General features: G+C 46.4%; 1 protein-coding gene across 3 annotated transcripts in view; it reads right to left on the bottom strand.

Moving 5' to 3' along the window:
- Positions 1-25,827, bottom strand: part of LOC129338334 (uncharacterized) — a 90,851-nt gene that overhangs the window by 4,034 nt on the left and 60,990 nt on the right. For 2 of the 3 annotated variants that reach the window (XM_054992468.1, XM_054992470.1), the window contains 8 exons: positions 24,838-25,065; positions 22,767-23,009; positions 22,174-22,247; positions 7,196-7,257; positions 4,847-5,070; positions 2,379-2,632; positions 1,158-1,286; positions 393-531 (listed from right to left, as the gene is read on the bottom strand). In XM_054992468.1, coding sequence (XP_054848443.1) covers positions 393-531; positions 1,158-1,286; positions 2,379-2,632; positions 4,847-5,070; positions 7,196-7,257; positions 22,174-22,247; positions 22,767-23,009; positions 24,838-25,065 — 1,353 coding nt within the window. The remainder of the gene's footprint in view (positions 1-392; positions 532-1,157; positions 1,287-2,378; positions 2,633-4,846; positions 5,071-7,195; positions 7,258-22,173; positions 22,248-22,766; positions 23,010-24,837; positions 25,066-25,827) is intronic. The other variant, XM_054992471.1, reaches the window with a different exon arrangement.

Below are 25,827 nucleotides of genomic sequence, written 5' to 3'. Positions count from 1 at the left end.
TATTTGAATCTCACTTTGAATCTTTCCTACCATCTGTGTTGAACTCTAATGTGCCCCTACATGAAGACCCCTTCATTCCATACTTGGAGAATATCTGCAAATGATCTTTCTAATGAAAGGTGTTGTCCTGCAAATATTTTTCATATAGCAAATATATGGATCTGACCATGGACTCCACTCTCTTGGTTACCTATGGTGAGTAAAGGTGACAAGCAGGAACATTTTCTGAACGGGAAGAGAGTTTGGATTTTTGCCCTTCTATTCAGGACAGTAACTTCAACAAATCACTCTCATATACATGTCAATTATACTTGTGAATGCATAATATTGTGGACTTTTGTGCAAGGCTGCTTTACCTTACCCATAAAAATCCACCATTAAACAAGAGATACCTGGTTCGAGCAAAGTATCCCAGACACAGCAACGCTCTTCCTTGTTTTTCATACTGAGATCAACTCTCTCGCTTTTTATGATACGGACTTCCACAAAGGATTGCAGCTGTCCTGGGGTCTTGTAAGTAAATTCTAGTTCCTGATACAGAGTTAGAGAACATCAAGTTAGGGAAGAATTCAGAGCACAAAAGAACAAATCGACCAACTGTTAATCAAGAGGCCACTCTGAGCATATGGGGAGTTTTTGTGGCTATCTGCATTTTTTTCACACCCATCTCTTGTTATCCCTGCTTCTCCCATCATACTTCTCAGAATAGGGACTACATTTTATTTCAGTTGCTGTTATACTCTAAAACACTATGCACAGTTTATTTTAATGATACATATTAATAATGACACCTAGAAAGAGCAGACCTGATTTCCAAGGTACAGAATGGTCCCAAATTGGTTTCAGCGACATCTACAACTTTCAAGACTAACTTCACAGCTCTGAGGGCTGAAAATCTGCCTTTGCTTTAAAAAAAGAAAAGCAACTAAGACGAGATTTTCAGAATGCTGGATTATGTACCTTCTCTCATGCAGTGCAATCACCAAATAAACCCCAGACTCCTCATGTCACTCATTAAGACTTATTAACTGGCAGTCTCAGCCCCCTCCAACCAAGCCCCCAACTTCTCCATAAGTTCTACATAAGGACAATCGAGAGAAGATTACCAATTTAGTTCACTGCAATGGTGCATAAGTATTTTTGAGAGGTGCGCCTACCTGTGGGCTTATCTTGAGGTCTGCTGAACTGGATACTGTATAGTGAGAGCCATAATGCAGGGGCTCCTTTGTTTGAGGTGGTTTCCGCACCAGCACTGAGTGGAACTTCTCCTCTTCATCTTTGATTGCCTGTTTAGAGGGAAATGGGCATTTCTCACCAAGACAGAAATGGAGAAAAAGTGCAATGCAATACTATTGTGGTTTTTGATTAATCAAATTGTGAAATCAGACAACCTGGATTGTTTTACATAGAGAGAGACTGGGCTGTAGGCTGCGAGGGAAATGCTTGGCTCCCCCCTTCACAAAATGGTGGAAAGTTCAGAGTAAAATCATGCTGTTCAGCAATCCCCTTGCCTTGGTAAAGCTGTTGCTTTCCCAGTATGAACAAACAAAACTCACTGAAAAATTGAGTGTTGAGAAAATAATTTAATAGCATTTGACATTTATGGCAACAGCTCTTCTGTGTTCTGCTCAGATCCAAACAGACCAAGAGATTCAACAGGGATTGAATGCAAACACGTTAGTCTTTTTTAAGTGGGCAGGCTGCATGTTAAAAATGTAAATAGTGTAGGGTAAATAATTTACCTTAAAAATGTGAATAGTGAATAAGAAAAACATAGTTTCAGATGGGTAGCCATCTTGCTCTGCAGTAGAAGAGCAAGATTTGAGACCAGTTAAAGAACAACAAGATTTCCAGAGTATGAGCTTTTGAGAGTCACGCTTCATCAGATACAAAACTTTTTTGTATCTGCCTACAGGAGTTTTGACTCATGAAAGCTTTTACCCTGGGAATCTTGTTGGTCTTTTAGGTGCTACTGGACTTGATTCTTGAGAAAAACATGTATCTGAAATCATGTTTATCATTCATGTTTGATCAGCAGAGGACCAGGAAGGCTGCCACTCTTTGCCAGGTGTACTCCTGGTCAAAATCTGTGCTGCAGTCCCAGTTCTAATCATTGGTTCTGGATTCGTTTCATAATTGATCCCCAGAAGGTCTGGCAAGGAGATGCAGGAGCCATCTTAGCAGCCCCTCTTTTAAGACCATCATGTTAGTTCAAGAGTCAAGAAATAGATTTACTTACAAGTAGCCCTTGAAAGTGTTCTAATTTATTGATAATTCTCAGAATTTATCACCCACTAATAAAACACCTGCTCCAGCCTGCATTCTACCTACGATTACTCTGCAGGAGGGGGGCTGCAGCCACTCTTGTCACTTCTCACCTGTATCAAGGAAGAGTCATTGGGAACCAAGTAGAGGTTAAGCGCCGTGATCCTCTTGTAGGCCTGATAAAGCAGCACCACGGCATGCACACGGAAGAACTTATCGTAGATCGGTTTGATTAACACTCCCAGCAGAGAGAATTTGGGATTCTCCAACACAGCATGAAACTGGGTCACCTGCGCTGGTTTCTCCAGGGTCATCCCCACATCAGTAAAATGGGCGATTTTCATCTGGGACTCATCTGTTTTTCTCCCTAGGAGCAAGTGGTTAAGAAAGAAAGGTTCTCATCTGCTTTTTAAAAACAACCTTATTATTGGAAATTGATGGTGGAGCAGTTTCCCTCTGTCCTGGTGTCTATGAAAGTGAATTTAGGATGAGTCAGAAGCCAGGACTTCTTTCCCACAGATGAAGACACGATGTAGAGGTCTAGTCTAGTATAATGATAGAAGGGGGGCTATGTGAAGGGAATCTAGATTTCTCAATCTCTCATTCTGGGTTACAGCACACCTGCAGGGACTGCCAAAAGGCTTTCAAGACCATAGGCAAACAGCACCCCCCGCTCACATAAGTGGAGTGATGCAGAGGTGTTGCAAACGGAGCTGGGTAGGTATACAGCCATTGGGCTCCTGGGCTCCCTCCCTCTGTCTGGGGAGCAGAGCCATGGTGGCCAGGCAAGAGCCCATGAGCTGAGGCAGAAGGGTGAAGTAAAGGGAAGGGTTGGCAAACGCCCACCCGCCCGCCTCCTTCAGCCTTCTTGCCCTTTGGTTTTTGAGAACAACCGTCATTAACAGCAGTTGGGTGAGGTGGGCAGGCAGATGCTGCTGCCCTTAGCAGTAGCAGAGACAAGTGAGAGAGCTGAGTCAAACTGTTATCTGCCATCACTGCTCTTTCTCTTTCCTCACTGCATCGCCTCCATTCCTCCTGGCAACATGAGAGCAGCACCACTGCATGATTGAGGGCCTGCTCAGTTGGCCTGCCTTTTCCCTGCCCCCTGTCCCCCAGATGAAAGAGGGTGGGAAATTGAGATGGGCACGAACCAAAATTAAGCACGAACCAGGCTGGTTCATGGTTTGCAAAACGTGGTTCATCAGATCCCATTTCTGACGAACCGCCACAAACTTTAGGCTGGTTCATTTGGTTCGTTTTTTGGTTCGTCACTGCGGACAGCTTGGTGCCAATCAATCAGTTTCCTAGGCAACAGGGGATAGACTTCCTGCAGATCTTCTGCTGACCCGAAAGTGACCTTCTGGCCCAGAAGTGACCTTCTGCTGACCTGGAAACGATGATTTTCTGACCTGGATGTGACATTTTCACGAACCAAACGAACCGGTTCGTGAACCAGGGACAGGTCTGTGAAAGTTCGTGGTTCATGGTTCGTGAAATTTGATTAATCACAAACTGCATGGTTTGGTTTTTTTCCGGTTCGTGCCCATGTCTAGTGGGAAAGCAGGAGTTTGCCAGTTTTGCTTGTCTGGGCTCCATACCCATCTGCTACAGGCTGCCTTTGCATGCTAGTTGTGCCTCCTGGGGCTGCCATTTGCCATGGCCAATCTGGCCTTGGCCTGCCTTGCACCTCTTTTCTCCTACCTGCTCTGGTGCCCTCGGCAATCATCCAGGCATGCTTAGATGCTTTGCCCATCTGACACCAATCTCTATTTTAATGACCTGCAGATGCAGCAGATGGCAGTGCTTGCTTGATCTTCTTGAGTCTGAGCTGATGAGAGACTAGATCTATTAGTGGAGTTAGTATTTGCAGAACAGGTTCAGAGCTCTGGGGTGTTTTTGAGACACAGGTTGATGTCGTGGCCAAGACTACAGCTGTTTTGCCAGCCATTTCTCAGACTCACCCAAAATGGCCATGCTGATCTGTGCTTTTGCAGCCTCGCTGCCAGATTACTGTTCTACACTCTATGAGCCAAACTACAAGTGACGCCTGACACAGGTTGGACACTTGTCAGCTTCCCTCAAGTTTTGATGGGAAATGTAGGCATCCTGGTCTTCGAGCTTGGCTCTCCATTTAATTGAAGTTTACAGAGCAGCAGTCTATCGGAGGGAGAACATGCAGTCAGGAGGGGAGTGCAGGCGTTGGGCTCTTGCCGGGTACCCCCTTCCCCTCCACTGAGTGTGTGTGGAGGGGTTTCTGTAAACAAGGAAAGGTGGGATATAAATATTTTAATTAATACATTTTAGGGTTGAATGAGCAGAAGGTTGGGGGAGGGACAGAGGCTTGAGAAAACAGCTTGATGCCTGCAGAGGATTAAAAGTGATGTTTGGAAGAGGGGATGGCCCAAACAAATGAGAAGAGGAGAAAATCTTAGGGAGGAGTCCAGATTGAACAGAAAAGAGGGAGAAAAATGGGCTGAGAGGTATATCTGGCCATGAACTGTACAGTCAATCTGTCTTTAAAAAAAAGATGCATTATGATACCCAATTTTACAACCTATTTTTGTTCTCGTAACTGCCCTACCTCTGAGACACAAAAAATGAGGGAGGTGAACAGCTGCCACTTTCTCTTCAGCATCTGCTCGGATGTCAAACAACGGACCGGCCACCATCCATGTCTGCATCACGGCCTCGCTCAGGTGCTGATCCCAGGAACGAAATGCATATTCAAGAGTCACGGCCGCCTTCACCTCAAACTTGAGTTCGGTAACTGAGCACAGGAAGGTGCCTGCCTTGGGGAGGTGAATTCTGCATGCCACAACAGAGAAGAGAAGAGGGGGAAATGTCCCTGATCCGTCAAGGGGAAGGTTCTCTACAAATTACATGAGTTCCCTGAAAACAGTGTAACTCAGAAAGTTTCTTTCAAAACAGGCCAAAATTGTTTACTGTGCCCTGAAGGATTCAGGCTGCTTTGCTGACACTCGCATCAAAGAATTCTCAGTGAGGAAGAACCATTCACTGAACACCTAAAAACAATGTGCAAACATTGAAGGTCTATACTATGCTTTTAGTTTGTGTATTTCTAATCTAGCCCCCAAACCAGGTGTTGCAATCTTTTTCTTTAATGAGAGTTACTCCTAAATAATGAAAAAAAAATCTCAAGCTCCCTGCCTAGCATCTTATTAGATTTTGTTCTAAGCAGCAGAGAGAAAAATAACACAATAAAAGCTTTCTTTAAAATATAAAAGCCTAAAGTGGCTCTTTCTTCAGGGGGATGCACAATAAACTCGTGAGCTACTGGTATTTCAAGAGCTATCTATTGGGGACCCCTGCCCTAGACCCTAATGAAAACTCAAACAATGCTATGCAAAAATAGTCCATTTATTTACATCATTTATAGTCCGCCTTCCTCAGAAATGGACTGAAAACTCAAATGTGGTTTCAAAGGCCCCAGGGAACTGTGGGCAAGCCAAATTCCCGAGGCTTGAAAACAAAAGGGCTGTGTAATACTTGAGATTGTCTTGACCTGGAGAGTCCAGGCTGACCCAATCTCCTCTGATCTCAGAACCTAAGCAGGGTTGGCCTTTGTTAGTAATAGGACGAGAGACGTCCAATGAAGACCAGGGTTGCAGAGACGGGTAATGGCAAACCACCACTGTTAGTTGTCTGCAAAACCCCAGCAGGGGTCACCATGTCAGCTGTGACTTGACAGCACTCTCCACCACCAATTCCTAAGCTTATTTGAACACACACAAGGAAGCTCTTCAACTATGCTTGCCAGCTCCAGGTTGGGAAGTTCCTGGAGATTTGGGGGTCATGTTTGAGGAAGGCAGGAAACTCAGTGTGGAGAAGAACTGAAGACCCAAAGCACCTATCCTCTGTAGTCACTATAGGACTTCCTTTTCTCTTAGACTTGCTGGTATACCACAGAATCCACCCTCTGAAGCTGCCATTTGGTAGCCTGGAGACGAGTAGCCTGGAAATGAGTTGTTATTTTGGGAGAACTCCAGGCCCTACCTTGAGGTTGACAACTCTGTCCTCAAACTAAGTTGAATCTCTCTTATATAAGTTTTGGAAGCTCTTTCTTCCATTATTGGTATTTTTATTTTACAATGATAAAAGACATTCTAACTGTTGATTATATAACTTGAAAGTGAAATGACTAATTATTAGTTACTGTTCTGTTACTGGTATTTTATACTGGTATATTGTGGAGCAAAGTTCAGAGGAGAAAAATAGCAAGCAATTGAACTTTAAAAAATAGTCTGATGCTACTTTCTTTGCTTGCTTCCCTAAGAATTTACTAGCTGTTTGATCAACAATTATAAGACAAAAACCCCAGTGGAATATGAGGCAGGAGCTTGTGGAAACAGCATGCAAAGAGTTTTGGGAGTGGGGACTCTCTATCCTTATTCAAGCAAGCTCAGCTGCACAGCTCTCCTCTTCCTGAGTTTTGGGAGCGTCCCTGTGCTTGCCCACAGTGCCCTAGAGACTTACTATTTGGGAGATTTTTAGCCAGCTCTCTCTGAACTCTGATTCATGACTAAGTCTTGGATGAAAAAAAAAAACCAGAAGTTTTAAACAAAACTTGGAGAATGAGCTCTCAGGAAGGGGTGTCCTGTTTCCATCTGATTTCTGTCAAAGTTTATACACTGATGCTGAATGGAACAGAGTAAAGTTTGGCCACCACTAGTAAAAAAGCTGCATCAGAACCAGGACTAACTTGAAAGTTAACATACACAGTCTATTATTTCAGTCCTTTAAGGATCCTTTAACAAGTCCAGTCTGATTCTGATTCTATACCGAAAAGCTTCTGAGGATGGAAAAGGATGCAGAAAGCAGTTAGTTCTACTAAGGCTATATTTCAAGCTCAAAGAGGAGAAACTGACTTAAGAGTCTCAGCTGCTCCAAGATGGTTACTCTGGACCCTCACCTGTATGTTGTCAGCTTCTCTTCGGCATTTGGAACAAGCTCTGGTTGGATCTCTAGAAAATCCTGAGGAACAGGAGATTGTATTATAGCTGGTTCTTTGTAAAGCTAGATTTTGGGACATACAGGCTTGATATTAATTCTATTTCCAGCTTCCATACACATACTGGGAACAACTGAATTCCACTGGAGTCAGTGAGACCTACAGAAAACAGGGTTGCACTTACATGTAACTGTTATTCACTAAGGTCTTCGTGCAGGTACACACTGGGGCTGCGCTTGTGCAGGTTAACTGCTTGGAACAGGATTTTTCTATCTTTTAGGCTACCGGGGGGGGAGTGACCCCTCCCTCTGGACCGCTCCAGAGTGTTTTTTCCCACCAAAACAGTCATGTGGTTAGTGAGGTTGCCCCCTTCTTCCCTCAGTTCTTCTGTGCTAAATAATCATATTTTCAGCTTCCATACATATAATGGGAGCAGCTGAATTCCACTGGAGTCCGTGAGACCTCCAACAGAACCTTTGGTTCTCTTTTGCCCACCCACAGAGGCAAGGGCAAGAGTAACAATTAAGTGTGTAAAGATCATATTGCATTCTGCTTACTGGAAACAAATCCCAAGCCTTGATTCCCCACTTGCCAATTCCTGTCTACTTTAATCCATTATTCCCCACTCCCCAATTTTTGCCTGGAAAGAAGAAAACAGGAATTCTTACTGCTGTCAGACTGTGGTTCAATAAAAGTTGCCCTTCAGACTATCTCTTGCAAAAAGACATGAGTCCTTTGGTTTCAAAGAGTTTACTGAATAAATGCAACCATTGTAATCCACTGACCAAGATAGGTATCCTGGCTGGTAAATAGGAATTGTTGCGAATGGAGATACAGAGTTACACACAGAACAGCATAGCCCAGCAGTTCCCATCCTCCCCCCACTGTTCCCAAAACAAGTTGCTTGAAGCTGTGAAAACGAAACTTTCTCAGGGTTAGTGAAACAGTAGACAAAACATTCCCCCTGTAGATAAGTGCTGTTGGCTGGTATGTCACCTTGCAAGAGAGAAGCTTAAGACAGATACAAAGTTAAAATGGAGTTTCTCTGGCCACATTTAATATTAATGTCAGACCTGACATTTCTGCCCCCCCTAAATGTCCTTCCCCCTGGTTTGAGAGGGTACAGATTGTGAAACTGTTTGATTAATCTAGGGGCATGAACATGGATATCTTCCACCCACTCATCGAACCCAGAATCAAAGTCGTTCCAACGAATAAGATAAAATAATCAGTTGCGTTTAAACTTAGAGTCCAGAATTTGTTGTACTTCATAGTGAACCTGGTTGTCAATTGAAGTTGGCCGGGTGGGGGGGGGGGACATGGGCGTGCCGTTGGTCTGCCGGTGGAACCCTCTTTAATAAGCTGATGTGGAACGTTGGGTGAACTTGACGTAAGTTCTTTGGTAAGTCCAGAGTTACAGTTACTTTATTAATGATCTTTTGAATGGGGAAAGGTCCCAGGAATTTGTACGCCAGTTTTCGGCTGCTTTGGGCAAGTTTGAGATTTTTTGTGGAGAGATACACTTGTCAGGTTCAGTGTGTATATGAGCTGTACTGACTCCATTTTCTAATGCTAAACGAGGTACAACAAATTCTGGACTCTAAAATCAAACGCAATCAGTTGTTTTACCTCATCAGATGGAAGGACTTTGACTCTGGGTTCGATGAGTGGGTGAATTCTGTACATGTTCATGCTCCTAGATTAACCAAAGCTTTTCATACTCGCTACTCATATAAACCTGGGGGGGATTTATTTTAAGGGGGGCAGAATGTCAGGTTCAGTGTGTATATGAGCTGTACTGACTCCATTTTCTAATGCTTCTAGTGTTTAAGTGCTTTCCCCACAGGTGCACCAGTTCCCAAGCAGACTTCTCACCGAACGAGATTGTTTTGTCTAACACCGTTCCACCCAGGATTGGCCTTGAGAGAGTCCAGCTTCCCAAGACTGAAAGATGTTGTTTTGAGAACTGTGGGGGGAGGCTGGTTCAGCTGGGAACTGTTACTTTGTACCTCATGCTTTGCCCTTCATTGGTAACAATGCTCTTGTACCATCCTGAATCTCCTATTCAGGACAGTGGGCTATAATGAATCATTTCTGCAGTAAAGTTTCCTTATTCAAACAATGGACTCTTGTTTGCTTGTAGAGGAGAACCTGTAGGAAGGACATTATCTAGCCACAGTCTGACATTTTGTTACCAATCATGTCTAAGTCGGGCCCATCGGAATCCAAAGCAGTCCCGGACAGGGATCCTTTGTTTGATCCGTATGCGTCTCCCGGCAATCAACAAGTGCAACCTCAAGGCCCTGCACCAGCAGGGAACGGAGCTTCAACTACCACCCCTCCTCTCATCGATCTCGACAGCGGAGGTGAAAAGCCGACGGCCGCCACCATCCCATTGTTCTCGGTACCCACACCCTCGGAGTGGGGACCCAGACCTCAAGAAACGAGAGAGCGCAGGGCCAGTGGGGTGCCCCCTCAGGTACCCATGGACGGACGCCGAAGCCTAGAAACAGTCCCTGAATTGGACAGTAGCCAACCATGGCTGTTTTGGAATAGGACGACCGAGCAGATAGAATGGGAAACGTCCCGCCGCGGCGTCCTAAGTTGGGATTATTCGGAACTCACTCCGTGGACGGAGCAACCAGAGATTTCCGAGCAAAGTTGGGTGCAGATGCAAAATCGTACCCTTGCTGTGGATTCCGGCATTTCGGCAGTTACTGGACTGGCCAAAGGAATTCTAGCAGCGAGATCGCAGGACGATCAGGGAGACCCTCCACCTTGGAGGCCGAATACCCCATTGGCAGCAGCTGCAGGGGACTCCACGACGGACCAACCGGGTCCAAGTAGAATTCAAATGCTAGAAGCTAGGTTAGTCGATATGGAAGAAAGCCTAGCTCATGCCATACATCTACTCTCGTTAATGGTGGCGGGAGAGAGACCATCACCCGAAGATATGGCTATACAAATAGCTACCCTACAAAGCGTTATTTCTAACCCGAGGGAGCCCGCCCCATTGCAGCCGCCGCCCTCGAACAATCCAGGGACGGGAGGTGAAGGGGATTCCTGCTCCAATAGCCAGTGCCCTGACGATACCTCTGAATCGGAGGAAGAGGGGGATCCCTGCCCTGGAGAGACTCCAACGGAGGTCCCTAGGACGGATGAAGTTCCGGATCCCGGGAATACTCCAACAGATGTCCCAGGAGGGAACGGAGAGGAGCCAACCCGCCCGACGGAATCTACGGTAATACCCCCTCCAACTTCTCCAATACCCATCCAACCGGATCAGCTAGAAGAGCCTCCAGCTCCTCCAAGGGGGGAGACACCACACCAAACGCCGGCAACTGCCCCCGTACGACAACCCCCGGGGGGGATCAACCACTGCAGATCGTACCCCGAGGACAACTTCCGAGTCCGAGATTACCGACGCCGGGAGGGGCAAGCCCGCGTGGCCCAGCACCCATCAGGCCCTTGCCACAGTGGCCCCTCCCGCTCCGACCGCAACTAATACCACCACAACAGCCGGTAAGGTTACCTCCAGCTCAGCCGGTGCTACCACCTCCCGATCAACCGGTAAGACCTCCCCCGCTTCGACCGCACCGACCCGCACCTCAGCGACCGATTTTGGCCCAACCTGTTCGGCCACCCCCAACCCAACCGGTACGGCCGCCACCAGCCCAACTGGTGATACCGCCACCAACCCAACCGATAAGGCCTCCTCCAATCCAACCCGCCCCGCATCTGCCGCCGCAGCCGGGGGGTCCTGGGCAACCCTTACTACCGCCGCAACCCTGGCCCCAATTACCCCCACCCCCCCAGCAGCCTACTATCACGCCGCAAATGCAACTAACCATTCCGATGGGCTATTACCCTACACCAGCCCCAAGGCAAGATCTTCCCATGGGCTGGGTGAAATTGGAAATCCAAGTTGGGATTTTTCCTAGTACAAGTGGTACAATTCTTCAATCGATGGGGACATCTATTCGGAAGTGAGGCCAGCCAGATCGAACATCTCGGTTCATGGCTTCAAGGCAAAGCGGCAGACTGGTATGTAGGACTATACAATGTTGGGGCCCCGGAACTCAATACCTTGCGAGGGTTGGTGGATGCTATACGGGCACAATATGAAGACCCCTTAGAAGAGACCAGAGCCAGAACAGAACTGCAAGCTATTAAACAAGGCAGCATGTCGGCCAGAGACTATGTTACAAAATTCCGACAGCTGGCCGCTAAATGCCCTAGGTGTGAGGAATCCACCAAAATAATACTGTTCAAACAAGGGCTGAACCCTAGACTCCTGGACAGGGCTCTCATGCAAGACAATCCTCCTACGCTGTTAGGATGGATTCAACTCACATGTGAAGTTGAGAATCGTATATTAGAAGTCCGGTTAGTTGAGCAACAACAACAATCAGGACAAAGACGGCCCCTAACTTTGCAGAAGGGAGGACGAGGTGCTGGATACGCTACCCGAGGAGCGAGAGATGCTAGATGGCAACAAGGTTTGTGCTTGCAATGCGGGCAAGCGGGCCACTTTGCAGCACAATGCCCCTATCGGCCTGTGCAAAGACCTCCGCTCCAACTACGGCGTCCAACCCCTGCTCCATTCCCCCCATTGCAACGCCCGACACCAGCGCCCAGATCAGGTAGGGGTCGCGGCACTTCCCAACGAAATGCCCCAGACAGAGGGTTAGAAGCAGAAGAACTCATGGAATACGACCCCACTACCTTAAATGGAGAGGAGAGCCCGGAAAGCCCCCAGTCGGGAAACGAAATGGATCTGTCGTGAAAGGGCCCAAACGACAGATCCACTCTCGACCCGTCCCAACTAGGGACCGGCCGCAAGGGTCCATATTGTTCATACCAGTGACTTTGTTAAACCCTGAAAGGAAAATGCACATCCGTGTACAAGCCCTAATTGACTCAGGCTGCTCTAGAGACATTATCGCCCCAGCCCTGGTCAATGGACTAGTATTACCAGTGCGGGAATTACAAAACCCAGTCATTTACGAACAAATGGATGGCACCAATATGAATCCCGTAACCACGGAAACAATCCCGGTGGTGACGGGCATGGGCCAACACTGGGAAAAAAGATCTTTTGTCATTAGCACCACAGCCAAATACCCGTTAATTCTGGGCAGTAAGTGGCTATGCGATCACAACCCCTACATAAATTGGGCAGAAGGAAGCATCACCTTCAGCCACGCCAACTGCGAAAGCCGTGGAATCAAAATTGGGATAGCAATCCAACCCACACCGAGAAAGCTCTCCTTACACAGGAAGAAATAAATCAAATACCCGATCATTATTGGTCTTACTTACCGGCTTTCTCTGAAGAGGAAGCCGATACCCTGCCCCCGCACCGACGGACCGATTGTGCAGTGGAGATTTTACCGGGAGCCTCACTACCAAAGGGCTGACTCTACCCTATGAGTCTCCATGAAAGGAAAGAACTCAGAAAATTCATTGACACCAATCTTCAGAGGGGGTTCATCCGTCCAGCCAATAGTCCCCATGCAGCACCAGTACTTTTCGTAAAGAAAAAAGACGGAGGACTCCGGCTATGCACGGACTTTAGAGGACTTAATGCTGTGTCAACCAACAACGCCTACCCCATCCCACTCGTCCGAGATCTTCTCAACGTCGTGGCCCAAGGTAAGATCTTTACAAAATTAGATTTGAAAGATGCTTACTTCCATGTTCGTATCAAAGCTGGGGATGAGTGAAAAACCGCGTTTAATACACCCCTCGGACAATATGAATACTTAGTTATGCCTTTTGGATTAACTGGAGCCCCATCTGTATTCATGTCCATGATAAATGAAGTACTGCATGAATTTCTGTATAAAGGAGTGGTGGTGTATCTTGATGATGTGTTAATTTATTCAGAATCAGAGGAGGACCATGTACAATTGGTTCAAAAAGTCCTGGCAACCTTAATGAATAACAAACTGCCCATCAAACTGTCCAAATGCGAATTCCATAAAACTGAACTCACTTACCTTGGTTATTGTATATCCCAAGATGGCTTGAAAATGGATCCAGCCAAAATACGGGCGATCCAAGAATGGCAAACTCCCACTACCCGTAAAGAACTACAATCTTTCTTGGGATTTGCCAACTTCTATAGGGAATTTATTGCAAATTTCGCACAGATCACGCTTCCCGACGGAACTGTTAAAAACCAAAGATAAAGGGGACCAAGCGAAAAAACCCTCCTCCAAATTGCTATGGACACCTGAGTGCCAAACAGCCTTTGAATGCTTAAAACTGCAATTTGTAACAGAACCCATTCTCTGCCACCCCGATGAAAACTACCCCTTCATAGTGCAGGTCGACGCCAGCGATACTGCAATTGGAGGAGTCTTATTGCAGCCAGTTTGGTGTAGTGGTTAAGAGCACGGGACTCTAATCTGGAGAGCCGGGTTTGATTCCCCACTCCTCCACAAAGCCAGCTGGGTGACCTTGGGCGAGTCACAGTTCTCTTGAGCTCTCTTAGCCCCACCCACCTCACAGGGTGATTGTTGTGGGGTAATAATAACACTTTGTAAACCGCTCTGAGTGGGCATTAAGTTGTCCTGAAGGGCGGTATATAAATCGAATGTTATTATTATTATTATTATTATAGAAGGGGGAGGACGGGAAGCTTCGACCTTGTGCATTCCTATCGAGAAAGTTTTCTGATGCAGAAAGAAATTGGAATGTGTGGGAGAAGGAAGCCTTTGCAGTAAAAGCAGCCCTTACGAACTGGCGGCATTGGTTGGAGGGGGCACGCCACCCATTTGAGGTTTGGACAGATCATAAAAATCTGGAGGCCCTCCGAAGCCCTCGCCGATTGAATGCCAAGCAATTGCGGTGGGCAGAATTTTTCTCCAAATTCAATTTCACTTTGAATTACCTCCCGGGCAAAACTAACTTTCTAGCGGACGCCCTATCGCGCATGCCCCAACATAAGAGCAAACGGGAGGAGACTATAGATACAGTCTTCTCACCTACGCAATTGGGAGGCGTGGTAACTACACGCAGCCGCGCAAGCCAGCCCCTTCCGCACGGCCAAGAATGGAAATCGAAACTTAAGGCTGAGGTGGAGAAGGAGGGGGATAAGGTGCCCAAATCCAAACTGAAACAATCCCCCCAGGGGGACTGGTTATCAGGGAAAAGATTTTATGTACCCGACAGTCTACGAAAGGAGGTCTTACAGCGGTGTCATGATGCCCCCACCGCAGGACACTATGGGTACTTGAAAACGTTACACTTAATACAACGGCAGTTCTGGTGGCCGGGCATGCGCAAAGACATTTCCCAATACGTAGCCTCCTGCCCCATTTGCCTCAGCGCCAAAACCCGCAAGGGAAAACCTCCGGGTCTATTACAACCATTGGAAACGCCCAGCAGACCTTGGGAAACGATATCCATGGACTTTATCACTGATTTACCAGTTTCCAAGGGACATAACTGCATTTTAGTGGTAGTGGATCTGTTTTCCAAGCAAGCCCATTTCATTCCATGTACCACTATCCCCACCGCTCGAAAACTGGCAGATCTATTCTTAAAACACATTGTAAAATTACATTCTTTTCCGTCCAAGGTAATTTCGGATCGCGGCGGACAATTTGTTGCCAACTTCTGGCGGGAGCTTTTACAGATGTTAAATATTGAGCAAGGAATCAGTTCAAGCCACCACCCTCAAACCGACGGGCAGTCGGAAAAAACTAATCAAATCTTAGAGCAGTTCCTTCGTTGCTACATCAACTTCCAACAAGATAACTGGGTGGACCTCCTCCCTCTAGCAGAGTTTTCGTACAACAACAGTGTACGTGCCTCTACAGGAGAGGCCCCTTTCAAAGTTGTGTATGGGGCCCACTTTAACCCTTTTCCGTTGGATGCTCCCCCTTCCTTCTCCTCAACTTCGCCAGATGTGTCTTCATGGTGGGGGGAGGCAGCCCAACAATGGACTCTCATCAAAAAACACCTCGAGAAAGCCAAACAGGATTACAAAAAGTACGCCGATCGCCACCGTGCGGCCGAATGGGATTTGCAACCTGGAGATCATGTTTATATTTCCACCAAAAATTTAAAACTAGCACAAATCAGCCGCAAACTGGCATTAAAGTTCCTTGGACCTTTTCCAGTGCGCAAAGTGATCAACAAAGTGACTGTTGCTGTAAATTTGCCCAAAAATCTGCGCCATGTTCATGATACATTCCACGTCAGCCTGTTGAAGAAGGCTCCAACAGATGATAAATGGCACGTCAAAGCTCCACCCATTGCAACGTTAATAGATGACCAAATACACTACGAGGTACAACAAATTCTGGACTCTAAAATCAAACGCAATCAGTTGTTTTACCTCATCAGATGGAAGGACTTTGACTCTGGGTTCGATGAGTGGGTGAATTCTGTACATGTTCATGCTCCTAGATTAACCAAAGCTTTTCATACTCGCTACTCATATAAACCTGGGGGGGATTTATTTTAAGGGGGGCAGAATGTCAGGTTCAGTGTGTATATGAGCTGTACTGACTCCATTTTCTAATGCTTCTAGTGTTTAAGTGCTTTCCCCACAGGTGCACCAGTTCCCAAGCAGACTTCTCACCGAACGAGATTGTTTTGTCTAACACCGTTCCACCCAGGATTGGCCTTGAGAGAGTCCAGCTTCCCAAGACTGAAAGATGTTGTTTTGAGAACTGTGGGGGGAGGCTGGTTCAGCTGGGAACTGTTACTTTGTACCTCATGCTTTGCCCTTCATTGGTAACAATGCTCTTGTACCATCCTGAATCTCCTATTCAGGACAGTGGGCTATAATGAATCATTTCTGCAGTAAAGTTTCCTTATTCAAACAATGGACTCTTGTTTGCTTGTAGAGGAGAACCTGTAGGAAGGACATTATCTAGCCACAGTCTGACAACACTAAGTCCCCTGGGTGTAGTTCCCAGTCGGCCACACGATGGCGATCAGCGTATTTTTTATAATCCAGTTTGGCTTTAGAAAGATGTTGTTGAATTAATGTCCATTGTTGAGCTGCTTCCCCCCACCATTCTGCAACGTCGTAGGACATCGGTTTGGGGGGAATCGTTTCAAAAGGAAAAGGGTTGAAGTGGTAGCCATAAACCACTTTAAACGGAGTTTCTCCCATAGAGGCGTGCACGCTGTTGTTCTAAGAGTATTATGCCAAAGGTAACAAATCAAACCAATTGTCCTGTTGAAAATTGATATAACAGCGGAGAAACTGTTCTAATAATTGGTTAGTTTTTTCGGATTGTCCATCGGTTTGAGGATGGTGTGCTGAACTCAAGCCTTGTTCAATATTCATTAAACTCATGAGCTCCCGCCAGAAGTTGGCAACAAATTGTCCACCGTGATCGGAGACCACCTTTGATGGAAAAGAATGTAGTTTTATAATATGTTTGAGGAATATATCTGCTAGTTTTCTTGCCGAAGGTAGTGTGGCGCAAGGGATGAAATGGGCTTGTTTGGAAAAAAGATCCACTACTACCAATATGCAAGTATGATTTTTTTGAAGGGGGAAGATCAGTTATAAAGTCCATAGAGATAACTTCCCAGGGTCTAGATGGCGTTTCAAGAGGCTGAAGTAGTCCCGGAGGTTTACCCTTTCTTGATTTAGCACTGAGGCAGATAGGACAAGAGGCTACGTATTGAGAAATGTCTTTGTGCATGCTTGGCCACCAGAATTGTCGCTGGACTTAAATGGAGGGTTTTTAAGTAACCATAGTGTCCGGCCGTGGGGGCATCGTGACAACGCTGTAAAACTTCTTTTCGTAAAGTCTCAGGTACATATAAGCGGTTTCCCCACAGCCATTCCCCTTGCTCTGACTTGGTTAATTTATCTTTGGGCCTCTTGTCCCCCTCCTTCTCCGTTTCGGATTTTAGCTTCAGCCTCCATTCATTGTCAGGTTTGGAAGGTGGTGTTGTGCGGCTCCCAGTAACCACGCCTCCCAGTTGAGTAGGCGAAAATACTGTGTCTATTGTTTCCTCCCGTTTGCTTTTAAGTTGGGGCATGCGCGACAGGGCATCGCCAAGGAAATTGGTTTTGCCCGGCAAAAATTGTAGAGTAAAATTAAATTTGGAAAAGTATTCGGCCCGCCACAATTGTTTCGCATTTAAACGTCTCAGACTGCGCAGTGCCTCTAGATTTTTGTGATCAGTCCAGACTTCAAACGGGTACCGCGCCCCCTCTAGCCAATGCCTCCAGTTACAGAGTGCGGCTTTTACAGCAAAAGCTTCCTTCTCCCATACATTCCAATTCCTTTCTGCGTCAGAGAATATTTTGGACAGGTACGCACAAGGTTTAAGCGTACCTCTCGCATCCTTTTGGAGCAGGATGCCCCCAATCGCAGCATCGCTGGCGTCTACTTGTACTACGAATGGGCAGTTTTCATCGGGATGTTGTAGTACGGGTTCAGATGTGAATTGCTGTTTTAACTGGTTAAAGGCTATTTGACATTGTGGTGTCCAGTCAATTTTAGCTTTAGGTTTTTTCGCTTGCTCCCCTTTATCTTTGGTTTTTAACAGTTCAGTGAGGGGTAAAGCGATTTGGGCGAAGTTTTGAATGAACTCTATAAAAATTTGCAAAGCCCAGAAAAGATTGCTGTTCTTTGCGAGTAGTGGGGGCTTGCCAGTCTTGCACGGCTTTTACTTTGCCTGGATCCATTTTCAGCCCATCTTTAGATATGCAATAGCCTAAGTAGGCCAGTTCGGTTTTATGAAATTCACATTTTGATAACTTGATGGGCAATTTGTTACACATGAGAGTAGCTAATACTTGTTGTACTAATTGTACATGCTCTTCTTCTGTTTCCGAATAAATTAACACGTCATCTAGGTACACCATTACTCCTTTGTATAAGAATTGATGCAAAACTTCATTGATCATTGACAGGAAAACGGAGGGGGCCCCAGCCAAGCCAAATGGCATGACCAAGTATTCATATTGTCCGAGGGGCATGTTGAATCCGGTTTTCCATTCATCCCCCTCCCTTATACGAACGTGGAAATAAGCATCTTTTAAATCTAATTTTGTAAAGATCTTACCTTGAGCCACTACGTTGAGTAGATCTCTGATGAGCCGGATCGGATAGGCGTTCGTTGAGGAGACTGCGTTAAAGTCCTCTAAAGTCTGTGCACAATCTTAATCCTCCGTCTTTTTTTTTTGACAAAAAGAACTGGTGCTGCATGAGGGCTGTTTGCTGGTCGAATAAATCCTCTTTTTTAATTGGTATCTATAAATTTTTGAAGTTCTTCTCTCTCATTTGGACTCATTGGATAAAGTCTGCCTTTAGGTAATGTAGCCCCGGGTAGTATTTCCACAGCGCAATCCGTTCTACTATGAGGGGGCAAGGTATCAGCTTCTTCCTTGGTAAAAGCTTGCAAATATGCTCTATAGGGTTTGGGAATCTGGTTCACCTCCTCTTGGGTTAGTAAGGCATGTTCCACATTGGTAGGGTCATTCCCCTAGCTCTGATCCCAACGATGAGTTTGGCAGGATGCGTTTTTAAAGGTGATGCTTCCTTCAGCCCAATTTATATCTGGATTATGATCCCATAACCATCTGCTGCCCAATATTAGAGGATATTTGGCTGTGGAGCTGATCACAAATGTTCTTTTCTCCCAGTGTTGACCCATGCCGGTGATAACAGGTACTATTTCAGTAGTAACTGGATTCATATTAGATCCATCCATTTGCTCAAATATAACGGGATTCTCCAATTCTCTTATTGGTAATACTAGTCCATGTACTAGAGCTGGTGCAATTATATCCCTCAAATAACCAGAATCAATGAGGGCTTGTACTCGAATATGGGTTTTCCGTTCAGGATTAACTAACATAACCGGCATGAATAATATGGACCCTTGAGGTCTATCCGCAGTGGGGATTGACGGGGGTTTGATCTGCCGCTTGGGTCCGCTTACGACGGATCCATCTCATTTCCTGAATTTGGGCTTTCGGGTGTCTCACCACCTATGTAAGCGTTTGGATCAAGATCCATTACTTCTTCCAATTCCAGACCTTTCTCGGGAGGGCCTCTTCGGAAAGCCCCTCTTCCCCGTGCAGTGCGCGGAGCAGGGGTGGGTCTGGTCTGTGGAATAGAAGCGGCTGGAGCAGTGCGTCTCGGTGGGAATGGAGATCTTTGCACAGGCCGGAATGGACATTGCGCTGCGAAGTGACCGCTTTGGCCACATTGTAGACATAGTCCTTGTTGCCATCTAGCATCTCTCGTTCCTCTTGTTGCGTAGCCTGCTCCTCTGCCCCCTCTCACAATTGTGGGAGTTCGTCTTTGGCCAGCTGCTTGGTGTTGCTCGACCAGACGTACCTCTTGCATACGGTTTTCTACTTCACAAGTTAGTTGAATCCACCCCAGAAGTGTGGGTGGATCATCCTGCATTAGGGCCCGATCTAACAATTTAGGATTTATGCCTTGTTTAAACATGATTATTTTAGATGCCTCTTCGTATCTAGGACATTTGGCAGCAAGTTGTCGGAACTTTGTAACATAGTCTCTAGCCGACATGTTGCCTTGCCTGATAGATTGCAACTCTGTACGGGCCCTATTCTCTTCCAAAGCGTCCTCATATTGCGCTCGCAGCGCATCTACCAAGCCTTGCAAGGTATATAGTTCAGGAGCCACCAAATCATACAAGGCTACATACCATTCTGCAGCTTTTCCTTGTAGGCGCGAAGCTAGATGATCGACTTGACTTGCTTCATCTCCAAACAAATGTCCCCAGTGATTAAAGAATTGTAATGCTTGCACAAGAAAAAATCCCAATTTAGAGGGATCTCCATCAAAGGTAGCTTCTAACTTCACCCATCCCATGGGTAATTCTTGTTGCCTGGGCGCCGGTGGTGGATTCGGGTAATATGGGATGGGGTGCTGATCCTGCCTGGGTGGCCAATCTGGTTGATACGATTGTACCGGGGGCTGTTGGGGTCTTGGTCGTGGTGCCCGAGGACCTTGGGGCCGTGGTGCCGGAAGACCCCCAGGCTGGGGGGCCGGTGCTGTTGGAGTTGGTAATCTTGGGGCCACTGGTGGTCCTTGTGGTTGCGGTGGTACTTGCGGTGGACGATGCGGTGGTGGTAGGCGCAGGGGTCCTTGTGGTTGCGGTGGTAATTGTGGTGGAAGATGCAGCGGCGGCGGTGGCAGCAATTGTGGCGGTGGTAGACGCGGTGTCCCTTGTGGTTGCGGTGGAAGCTGGGGCTGAACCGTGGCTGCTGTGGTAGCGGCCGGGTCGGTTTTTCCCCTGAACGAGGTATTACAGGATGCTCACCTTGCCTCGGGGTTAAATTGGGTGGTCCCAGTGGAGGTGGTGGCAATGGGCGCTCCTCTTGATCCGGAGGGTTTTGGTTCGGAGGCTGCTCCGGAATAACATCATCGGGTGGAGCCTGGGGCTCTCCTTTATCATCACCATCCTCTTCAATTTCCTCTTCATCCTCATCCTCACAAACGTCCGGTGGTTCGAGGGGAGTCTCCCCATCATCCGGATTTGTCGGTTGGTTCAGGGGCACTATTTCTTCTTGTTCCTCACCTGGATCTCCCGGCTGACGATTAGGAACCAGAGCTTGTAGTGCTGCTAGTTGTTGTTCAACACCCTGACCAGTCGTCCCTTCACCTCGTGGGGTGCCGTCTCCCGCTACCAGTACGGACAGCAGATGTACCGCATGGGCCAAACTCTCTTCCATACCACTTAACCTCTCTTCAAGGACTTGTACGCGTCCTGAAGTTGCTCCTGATGTCGGCTCGGCATATCAGGAGTAGTTTCTTTGGGTTGTTGTATTGTTTCCATATATTCAGCGTAGGATGCCGTCACTTTTGGCCACGGCCTAACTTCTCCCATACCTTGCGCTCCTTGGTCCATAGCCGATCTCCCCGCCAAAATTCCTTTTGCTAAACCTGTCACCGCAGAAATCCCCGCATCAATGGCCATTGCGCGACTCTGTAACTGCACCCAATTTTGTTCGGTGCACTGTCGTTGCCCCGACCACGGGGTGCTCTCCGCATAATCCCAAGTCAGCGCATCCCGATGGGATGTCTCCCACACTTGAGTAGTATCCGATACCCGACGATTCCACTCGAGTTGATCGGCCTCTCGATTCCAATGATACCAGGGTTTGCTGTCTGGGTGCTCCGGGATTGAACTAAATCTCCGGTTTCCCTCCATCTGTGACCTGGAAAATATTGTGCTCACTCTCCTCTCTCTCGTCTCTTGCGGCCTGGAGCCCCACTGCCTCGGCGTAGGAAGCAATGCCAATGGTTCTGGTCGAGGTTGAGTAACCGTTGTGTCAGGCACAAGGTCTAATAGCTGCTCCGTTTCTCCTTGAACGGGTGCTTTAGGTTCCAGTCTTCCCGAACCGGGGGAAGCATAGGGATCAAACAAAGGGTCCCTGCCAGGACCGGCCTTGGAATCCGACTGCCCTGGTTTAGGCATTGGAACAATGTTGATTCGCAACAAAATGTCAGACTGTGGTTCAATAAAAGTTGCCCTTCAGACTATCTCTTGCAAAACGGCATGAGTCCTTTGGTTTCAAAGAGTTTACTGAATAAATGCAACCATTATAATCCACTGACCAAGATAGGTATCCTGGCTGGTACATAGGAATTGTTGCGAATGGAGATACAGAGTTACACACAGAACAGCATAGCCCAGCAGTTCCCATCCTCCCCCCACTATTCCCAAAACAAGTTGCTTGAAGCTGTGAAAACGAAACTTTCTCAGGGTTAGTGAAACAGTAGACAAAACATTCCCCCTGTAGATAAGTGCTGTTGGCTGGTATGTCACCTGCAAGAGAGAAGCTTAAGACAGATACAAAGTTAAAATGGAGTTTCTCTGGCCACACTTAATATTAATGTCAGACCTGACAACTGCAGCCATTTCTTAAGTATAATACATTACATTCTTCAATAGGGAACCAAGGAGCTTACCTTCTCTCTTTCACACAAGCAGCATTTCTCTGCAAGGCAGTTGGGAATCAAACCATCTTTTCTGCTTTTCCTACCTGTTCAAGAAGGAGAGGACATCTCAGGGCTAAGCTATAAGTGACGAATTGCACTTGAATGGCAAGTGAACAGACTCACCTGTATTCCTCCCTGTTCACTTGCGCTCCACGAGCACAAGCGGAGCACAAGTGAACAGGGGGGAATACAGGTGAGTCTGTTCACTTGCCATTCAAGTGTAATTTGTCACTTCTAGCTTGGCCCTCAGCAGCAGTAAAGATTCACCATAACTATGGCTACTTTCTAGGGAAGTCTGCACTGCTACTGCTGGGCAGATGGCAGGTGAAACATAATGATCTTCTCTTTATATATCAGGTTCAGTACCTAGTAGTTTAGTGTCTGCATTTTGTTTTCACTGTGCCACACAAATACGTTATGGATGGTAACTTGATAGTAATACCAGCACTGGGGTGGGGAGGCAAAATCTACCTTAATCATCTGCACAAATAATGATTTCCATGTGTGTGCAAATGAAGAAACCCAACAGACCATCAGTCATAGCTGTGAGTTTGATTCCTCACTCTCAAGTTCCTTGATCAGGCGTTCATTGGTGCTCCTGAATGCCCTGTAGAGACAATTTTTCTGTTCTCCGTTCCAGCTTGGCACCAGTTCATAGAGCATCTCCATTATTTTTTTCTTCCCCAAGATGTCGCCATACACATGACAGCTGATTGTACACTGTTCCATTAATATGAGCGCAACTTTTCTTTCCCCAATGATGTTTTTCATCAAATACTCCTTGTGCCTTTCAACAAAGTGCCCCTCTGAAAAAAGAGAAATAGCAGATACGTAGCTTTGAAAGAGTTTCAAGGCAAAAATAATCTTTCAGACAACTACTGCCACACCTGAATCCCAACTGTGTAGTTGGTTGGGGCAGCTGGGATGTGTATGGCAAGGAGACAATGAATCTTTACAGAACTCCTCAAATTCTATTTACCATCTTTCATTCTATCCCAGGCTTCAGGCCTGGCCTGCCAATTCCAAGCCAATTAGCCTCAGCTCTAGCAGTGCACAGTTACATGTGATGCTAAGGCATTTAAGCAGCTAGACAAGCCTTGAGGTTTTCAGATCTCACTGGTTGACACATGACCCACAATTAATCCCATAAAGAGACACCTCAAGAAGGCTGCTAGGGATCCTCCGGATGAGATGTAATTGTATCATTGTCTTCCTATGTAACCATCACCCTTGTTAACGTCTTGTTAAAAAACACCATATTTATCACAAGCGATTTTGGGGTAAAGAAGCCAAACTCACTGGTCCAGGGGATCTAGTAGAATCAGGGATTAGAGTCCCAATCCTAAAAGAAAAACCCAGATCATAGTACTGATAGTACTGCCACCATTCCCCCCCAAACACAACCTAGCTGAGAGTCTCTATACACAAGAAGCAGTTCATGAGGATGCTCACGTAAAAGAAGATGCAATGTTAGCCGGGAATTGTAGTGTGAAAATAAGGAGCGGAAGCATTTTCACCTCTCTAGACCCGGCACACAGCAAGATGCTCCTCAGGAGTTTTTATTTATTTTCTCTTTGCCTCCCTAAAGGCTCTGTCAATTTCTCCTCCCCTTAATCTCCCTTCAAGCCCCCCCCAAAAGGCACCAGGGCTCTCAGGAGCATTCACATTCTCACCAGGGGAATGAGTAGAAGGCTAGGGGTGACGAGCTTTTGCTTGTCGGTGACCAGGGAAAGTCCAGGAAAGGAAAGGAAAACTTTTTAAAAAGATCTACGTATATCTAATTAAAATACCTTTGGCTTTGGGGACAGGAGAGCTGTTCTGCGGAACAACGGGGGAGGGATACCTCCCTCCGCACAAGATGCCTCTCCTCCAACCCTCTGCATTAATCAACCAGTGCGGGCTTCCTCCTTTCACTTTCCAATGGCTTTGGTAAGCCAAAGGGGAGGGGTGCGTCTGCATCAGCGTCTTACACCTGCTTGCTGGTAATTAACCCTTTTATGGTTTCTAAACTGGATTGACTCTAAGCCAAGGTTATACTTCCAGGTTAGGTTTCACAGGATCAAAACAAATGTGTTAACCCTATAATGACCGGAATTTAGATCTTGCCTAGCAACCTGGGGAGATCCTATCAACCAATCAGCACCTCATAACTGCATGTGAGGTTAGTGTTCTGCAGTTACACCAAGTCCACATATCATTACTATGAGCATATATGATCTTCCCATGTGAATCGCAGCAGGTTTGGATAAGCAGGATTGTTTGGAAAACTCAGCTTTACCTCTGAGCTTGGGGGCTTCAGCAACAGTAGCTGTGCTGCAAAACAAACTTCTGTGGATTCACTCTCACAATTGTTTTACCATAGAGTTTCCAGCAATTCCTAGAGCCACCCCATGTTACTTCTCTGTTTTCATTCACCAGAAGTGACATAATGGTGCACATGCCGTTGTGACCCCCATATCCCCCAAAACTTCCTGTTGGTTGCCAGGTATGGCCTACAACGCAACCTACCACCTATTCTGCTTGCTGCTGCTAGTGTGACAGTTTCAAGCCAGGCACAAATAAGAATCAGGCCTTGGCCCTGTCAAGAGTTCGTCAGTTCCCCAGTCAACAGTCAGAATGAAGAGATCATTTTACCCTCAAGTTCAGCAATTAGGGGTCCATTTGTTTTCTTCAACACGGTGTAAAGATGGTCCTTCTGTTTCCTGTTCCATCTTGGCACCAGGGTATACAACTGGAACATTTTCTTCTGGTCTGATTCCTCCTTTATCAGGGAATGCTGATCGTGGAGCCACTGCAAGACAGTGTTGACCCTGCAGGCTCGATGAATCACTTCCTCCTGATGTTTTTCAATGAAGTGTTCCTCTGCCAAGAAACCCATCACAATTTCAGTTGTCTTATTCTTAAGAAAGAATTTAAGACTAACTACAAACGTTTATTCTTCTCAATGGATCGAGTAGATGAATCCTCTCACAAGCTCCATGGCAGGGCTATGCAAATTAGTTTCATATTTATCCGGGACATGTATTAACACCATCAGCTCTTATCTTATATACTAATAGCCAAGTGGCCCTGATCTGAGGATACTTAAATCCAGAGACTGGAGCCATGACTAGACAATTTTTCCACACAACTGAAAATTGCCCCAGGTTTGCAAAAAAACCTGAAATCTTAAAAAAAAATACATTGGGGGATTTAAAAATCCCAAAATGATAAACGGAGTGCCTTTAACCAGATGTACTCAGTGGCTGTTGCTAGGCAACCAGAAGAGTTCAGCCAGTATTCCAAGCTTAGTTTCTGTCAGTTAAAGGCAGGGGAAGGGGGAAAGGCCCTCTTCAGGACTGTTTTGGCCTTTGTGGGAGGACTCATTGGGGACAGGCCCATAAACAACAAGCCAACTTGATACAACATGACTAGCATGACTTGCCCAGGCCTGGCTGCTTGCTACTGATTAACAGCAATACCCACCCCTCTCAAAAGCTCAAAAGCTATAGTGGTTAGAATTTCAAAGTAGGTCTGGGACACCCAGGTTTGAATCACCACTCTTCTGTGGAAATTCACTGGATGACCTTGATCCAGTCACATGCTCTCAGCCTAACCTACCTCTCATGGTAAGGATAATATGGA

The sequence above is a fragment of the Eublepharis macularius genome, chromosome 12, assembly GCF_028583425.1.
Source record: "Eublepharis macularius isolate TG4126 chromosome 12, MPM_Emac_v1.0, whole genome shotgun sequence".
Lineage (NCBI taxonomy): Eukaryota > Metazoa > Chordata > Lepidosauria > Squamata > Eublepharidae > Eublepharis > Eublepharis macularius.
Note: the sequence above shows the minus strand (reverse complement) of the source record. Positions and strands in the feature narration are given on the sequence as shown.